Raw genomic sequence first — 6,653 nt, 5'->3', positions numbered from 1 at the left:
GGGTTGGCCTGACTTCCAAGCCATGCCTTTTCTCCAATCCTCATTGCCTATTTTGTTGATGAAAAGAGGTATTGCAACTGGAGATGTGTGACAAAGTGAATATGCCCTCTCGGTCAGCTTCCTGGAGAAATACAGGCAGGTGATGAATTACTATTATTATTTTTTGGAAGCTGGAGACCCTCCAGAGGACGAGGATAATGAGGGATGGAAGGGGTGTATGAGAGAGAGAGATGAGTCTCAGGCCTGGGTTGACAGAATGCAGTCTAAGAGAAAACTTGCCCTCAAATATCTCCCTACCCAACTTATTAAGGCACAAAGAAGTCTGTCAACATAAAAAGACTAGTTTATCAGATTAGCCCTCACCTGATGTATCATGGCTGGAGGGCATCAGGATCTGAGAGAGGGTGACAAGGGTAGGTTTAAAAACAAAGTAGAAAAGGTCCACAGCTTGAAGTGCACTTCTGAGGTAAAAATAGGCACCTGGTGTAGACTGAGAGAAGGTGGGTGGAAAGGCACTAAAGATAAAGATAAACTTAGCCACTTCCAAATGTTGCCTTTATCAAGCACCACCTGGAAACCTAAGTATGCTTTCACCTCCAGACATTAATTCAAGGGTCACAAGGGTGAAGGAGATGAAGGGGCAACTAGGATGGGCATGGGAATCTGGACTATGCAGGCAACAACTATACCTCCAGCTTCCAGGAGCCACAGAGTTAAATCAGGCACAAGAGATGCATTAATGCCACAGTTTGGAAGGGCATTCTCAAAGATAGGCAGGTGGGCTTCTAGACAGCCGCTGACACCTGTGTCTCAGCCCCGGAAGCTTAACAAGCCCCGAGCCCCACGTACCATCTCCTGTCTCCTGCAAAAAGTCTCTTTCGCGCCGGTCCAGTCCACCGTTTCCACCGATACAGTGGTAATTTCCGACTGCGCGGGAGGTTGGCGCTCCTAACGCCAGCGTTGGTTCAAGGGTCAACTGCACAGAGTTCCCGTTCCTCTGGTCTGTAAGGGAATTGGTCAGGAAGACCACCAGAGGGCAGTGTATAGCAGGGGCCCGGCTGCGGGGAAGACCCGGCCCCACCAGGGAAGGGCGGGCTCCGGCGGTACCACCCACCTCCGCCCATCCCCTTTGCCCTAGACACTCCCCTTCCCAGTACAGTCCAGCTTCCTCAGACCTTCCATTCCTCACTCGGGGACACCTGCCTGCCTGGATTCCAGGCGTCTGCTGTGTTGGAAGCCAAGCCAAAAGTTCCAGAAACATTCAGGCCAAGGAAGCAGAGCCGGCAATAATGGGAGAGGGGAGAGAGAGAAACGATAAAGGAAGCCAGTGGCAACAACCAGGACAGGCGATCAGGAAGGGCGCTAGAGTTTTAATACCCAAATGCCCTTGCTTGGAGCACCTATTTCCTCCCATACACCAGGGCTGAAGCTGTTCTCTACCCTCACAGCCCTTCAGAAGGAATAGGTTCGAGCCTTCTTCTGTCAGGGTTCTTTGTCTTGACCAAGAGTGTGGGGACTATCAGTTATGACTTAAGTAGGAATTCCCACGGGTCACCGGTTGGTCCAATGATATCCCAGGGGGAAAAAAAAAATAAAACAAAAAAACTTCGGTTTCATCCAGACCCCACACCAGGGGAAGGGTAGGAGGGGTCTAGGCTGATTCATGGCTTTGAGGGAGGGACCAGGACTACAGGCTAACAACAGGGGCCCAGAATTCTTTGAGTATCGGTACCCACAACAGTCGCAGCCCCACCGGAACCCCTATGAACAGAGAAATGACGCGCATGGGCCCTCTCTTTCCTTGGACACTGGCCTCCGCAACAGCCATTATACCCGTATGACCGTGCGCGCAGGATACTGTCCTCTCTGGTTGAGAAAAGGGACTAGCAGCCTAGAAAAGGGCACGACATTTTTGGTCTCTTGTTGATCGATTAGGGCGTCCCCTCTGAGGGGAAGAAGCCGGGCAGGAAAACCTGCTGGGGAAGGAGGGAAGGAAGGAGGATGTAAGGTATTGACTCTGGGTAGGTCCCCTTCCTCCCCACTCTGGAAGTAAATCACCCTCGAAATAGAGATATTTTCCAATGATCTCCCAGAAGCTTTCCCTTTATTAGCCCACCTGTAGGAAAATGTCAGACGTCAGATTGGCTGGCTGTGTAAGACAGTGTTAACGCTGTGCCCCAGCCCCTCGTCTTGCCAGGCTAGGCAAGCAGATCATTATATTATGATTTATAAATAGAAAATAAAATAAAATAATCGGTTGGGGCTGAGGCATTAGGGAAGAAAAGGCGAAATAGTCTTTGTCAAAAGGAGTACCCACTATCAACCCCACCTACCTAGGACCCGGGACCACCTCGTCAGCGGGAGGTTGCCCCTAAACTAGACAGTTCCGCAGAGCCTCCATTTTTTTTCTCCCTATCCCTCCCTCCCTCCCTCCCAATCAACATCATCCGCTGCCCACATCCCTAGATCTCGGCCCCCAGCCCTCCTTTTGGTGGGCAGGCGCCTCGAGGTTTCTATGCCGACAGCGCTCAGCCCAGCAGCTCCTCCGCCAACCGATAGAGGAACCGCGAGTACCAATGCATGCCTGTCGGCTGGACAGCCCCTCCTGGAAGCAGCGCCCCCAGCGCGTGCAGGAGGCGCAGAGGAGCAAAGGCGCGGTGCGCCCACTGGTGACTCTCCAGAACCGCGTAACACGAGGCCAGGACGTCATTAACCAGCAGAGTCCCATGCGCTGTCAGCGGTGCGAACACGCCCACGGCTTCCTCTCGAGCCACACGGGCCACGCGCGCCGGCTGCAGCGCGTCCCCGCCGGGCGCCAGCACCGAGTCCCCTGCACGCAGCCGGCGTGCGAACACCGGTGCAAAGTCGCCTGGCGCTGGTGCTGGCCCTCGGGCAGCGAACACTAGGTGCCAGGGTGTGAGCAACAGCTTGCGCGGAGGCCGCTCCGTCTCCACAGCCACGAAAGAGGCCCGGCGCTGCAAGTCGCGGTCCAGGAAAAGCAGCACCGGGGTCGGCACCACCCGGCCTGCCGAGTCTGCCGCCAGCACCCAGTCCCCGCGATGCAGTTCCCGCAGCCCCTTCCGCTCGCCACTCCGAAGACGCACGGTGGCATTTCCCGGAAAGCAGCCGCCCGCCCTGACCGCCAGTGAGTTATCTGCAGGGAACAAGCATAGAGAGCATTGGATGAAAAATATTAGTACTGATTCTCAAAGATGTGGGTCAAGCCCAGCGCAGACCTCAGCAGTCTCAACACAACTGCAGTTTCCCACGGATCTGATCCCAACCTGGGCAGACATGGAAGGGGAGTTTATAAAGCTAACGCCCACCTTGGTCACCCCTAGCTTCGCAAAAGGGCTGTGCAGCCTGTTTCCCAGAGAGACCCCCTTTGGGCACACCTCACCACCCACACCCTACTGTACCGGCTTTGACCGACACGTGGACGTGGTTGCGGGACTCATAGTAGACCCAGTCGAAGCCAGCTTCCACTGCCAGGCGCGCTAGCAACCCATACTTATTGCGGTCGCGGTCGGACGTGGTGATGTCCAAGGCACGGCCTTCGTAGTGGAGTGAGTCCTGAGCATGGTGGCCATCCTCGTCCCAGCCCTCGGTCACCCGCAGGCGCACTCCTGGCCACATGTTCATCACAGCAATGGCCAGAGCGTTCACCCGCTCCTTACAACGCTGTCGGGGAATAAAGGAGTCAGTCTCCTCACTATCACTACCACCACTATGGGGGCACAAGGGACCTGGATGGGAGGGTCGATTCTTCTGCTTTCCCGTCCCCACTTGACTCCCTTCCAGCTTTTGAATGCCCTGGGGAAGTGAAAATCTGCATAGGTTTCGCCACCAGTCAGCACCACCTTCCCAAAGCAACGTGGGAGAACTGTGGGGTCAGGTCTGAGGTTGAGAAGGGACACCTATACCTAGCTCTTCCTCTATTTTTAATGCCCGCCCCTAACCCCTGCTCGTCCTGGGGTATTGGCTCAACTTGAGAGACAGCAATAGTTGAGAGGGTGGGTGGAAGCTTGGTCAGGGAGTGGTCCAGCGGCCTGGCTCCCCAAAAGGAGCCCCTGTTTGAGCCTGGCCCCCCGCTGCAAGCCCTGGCTGCCCTCCCTCTGCCTGATTCATCTTTTGTTTCGTTGCCTTCCCTGGCACCGGGCATCGCTTCCTTCCTTCCTTCCTCCTCCTCCTTTCGGCCCCTAGCATTAACCCCTTCATCGTGCTAGTGCCCCCCATAGAGGTGCCCTAACGGGGCTGTGCGGGATCAAGGCTACTAGAAAAAGGGTTGGGGTGGCGGGGGCTGCATGAAGTACAATGGCCATTCTCCGGGATGACTTAACCAAGCGAGAATCCCGGGCCGAGGCCGGGGACGCGCCGGGAGAAGCGGACTCAGCAGCTCCATCCACAAAGGCGCTTTTCAGCCACCCCGGCTCTGGGAGAGGAAAGGGCAGAAAGCCGCGCCCCCCCATCCCTGCTCCGGCCCCGCCAGTCCCCTCCCCCAGCGAGGCCAGCCCTCCCGGTTCCAGCTCAGTCTCTGCCAGCCCTGAGAGCTGCCATCTCTCTCCATCTCTGGTCCAGATGCAGCCCAGAGAGGCGTGGGAGTAGCACCTGAGAACGGCCGGAGCTGCCCTTGTGCGGATCTGGGGGGCCCCCTGCAGGGTGGGAGTGGAGAGGAGGAAAAGCAGCCTCGGCTGGAAGCCTGCACCCGGGGGAGTGAGACCACGGTTATCTTGGCCGCTCCAATTTGGGAGCCGGAGACCTTGGCAAGCACCATAGCACGGACACCGCGGGAGGAGGCGCAAAGAGGACAGCTTCCTTTTCTTCTCCCCCTCCGACCTCTCACCTCGGACTTCGTTTTCTCCTAACTGCCAGAGGGACAATTTTCCCCTGCCCTTCTTGCAGGGTCTTCTACACCTCCGCAGGGTTGGAGAGGAGGGGAGGGGAAAGACAGGAAAAGTGGTAACTCCTTCCAACTTTTTTGTCGTTTTGTCCCCTATGGAGGCCTTGAGGCCTTGACCTGCGGGGGCAGCAGTCCTTTGCAGAGCCAACTCAATGGAGGCCTTTTGCAGCCAGGGTGTGGGAGATAAGCAGGACCGAAAGGGTTCCCAAGCCTGCCAGGGCCCCTCCTGGGCCTGTCCCTTGTTCTGCCCCCTCTGCTGCAGGTGGCAGCCACAGGAAAGGGCCACAACATTCCATGACCGAGGAGGGAAGGAGTGTCCCCTTCTCAATCTGAGGGTAGGAGGAAGGCTTCAAGGCAGGAACAAGAAGGGATTCTTTCTCTCCTGAACAGGTTTTCCTAACAAAGTAACCTGGAAAACTATGGCAATTAATCAGAGGAAATCCGTACCCCTCCCTCTCCCCCCACCTCCTCACTCCATACACAATTAGGTGGTGTAATGGAAAGTGTATAGGACTTAGAATCAGGAGTCCTGAATTCTAGTCCCAGCCATGCCACTAATTAGTTTTACGACTTTGATTAAATCGCTTTTCCTCTTGGGGCCCTGCTTTCACTGTAAAATGAGGGGTGGGGTGATGGTGAAAGAATGTGATGTCCAAGTTTCCTTCCAGTTCTGATATTTGAGACTAGTGGCTGGAGGTAGTCCTTCTCTCCCAAGGCATTGCTCACCTTTCCCTCAGTTGGTTAGGTTCTGCTCTGCAGCAGATGTTCAATACATGGTAGTTGAATTTATTTTAGTTATTTGATTCCAAGGAAAGCCCCTGAGCTAAACTGAGCTTGAGGGACACAGGAACCCTTTGATTCTTAGGTGGACCCATCTGTTCTTCCCATTGAGAACTGCCTTTCAGCCCAAGACAGTCGTTTAGACTCTAGAACAACCTTGTCCTGGTTCTAGGATGCCTTCTTCATGCCAGCCCCGGCTCAGGTAAATGGCCCGGTGACCAGACTCTTGGCCACCCTTTCCCAGCCCCCTTCAGTCTCTGGCTCACAGAGCTTTTCCACAATCAGGTCAGGAGCCAGGCTAAGGGCATAGCTTTCTGTCTGCTGCCTAGCCAGCTCTTGGCCCCCAGCTCACCCCAGCCCTTCCTGCCTGGCTTGGTAGCTGACCCCCGGTCCACGCCTCAGCCATTTCCCGTCTCGCCTGCCGCCATCCCCCTTTCCCCGCCCTCACCCTCGAAGTCTCTCCCAGCTTCACTCTCACTAGTCCCTCCTCCCTCTCCCCCCTGTTCTGATCCCTCCTGATCACTCAGTCCAGCCAGCAGAGGTTTTATTTTGGGTGGGGTGAGAGAAGGTATTTGAGATTAAGATCTTTATAAATGAAGCCCAGTTCACCCTCCTGGGCGGCTACAGGAAAGTAGAAAACTTGGCGCAGGTGAGGAGAGACCCACCTTACCTCAGTCATCAGGCGGTCTGCGCCACTGTTCTCCTCATCCTTGAAGATGATGTCAGGATTGTAGTTGGGCACCAGGTCCCGGAAGCGCTCTGAGCCCCTTGCAACCATCCCCTCGGCTGGCCCACTGGCACCCAGGGTCCTTTCTGGCACGCTGGGTACAAATTGCTTGTAGAGCAGCGGCACAAGCTGCTTGCGCACGTAGCGGCGCCGGCCAACCGGCCCCCGGCCCGGCCCGCAGCTCTGGGTTGGCAGCGCCAGAAGTGCCAAGCAGCACAGGGGCACCAGACTGGACAGCAGCGCCAT

At 56.0% G+C, this 6,653-nt stretch overlaps 1 protein-coding gene across 1 annotated transcript; it reads right to left on the bottom strand.

Moving 5' to 3' along the window:
• Window positions 1–2,528: 2,528 nt before the first annotated feature.
• Window positions 2,529–6,653, bottom strand: DHH (desert hedgehog signaling molecule). The gene is made up of 3 exons (XM_054590862.1): window positions 6,351–6,653; window positions 3,420–3,681; window positions 2,529–3,154 (listed from the first exon to the last, which is right to left on the bottom strand). Exons 1-3 carry the CDS (start codon window positions 6,651–6,653, stop codon window positions 2,529–2,531), a joined length of 1,191 nt encoding a protein of 396 aa, XP_054446837.1.

Source organism: Pteronotus mesoamericanus, unplaced genomic scaffold, assembly GCF_021234165.1.
Source record: "Pteronotus mesoamericanus isolate MK-2021 breed Mesoamerican mustached bat unplaced genomic scaffold, CSHL_Meso_final scaffold_21, whole genome shotgun sequence".
Classification (NCBI taxonomy): domain Eukaryota; kingdom Metazoa; phylum Chordata; class Mammalia; order Chiroptera; family Mormoopidae; genus Pteronotus; species Pteronotus mesoamericanus.
The sequence above is the reverse complement of the archived record's forward strand: the minus strand, read 5'-3'. Positions and strand labels throughout refer to the sequence as shown.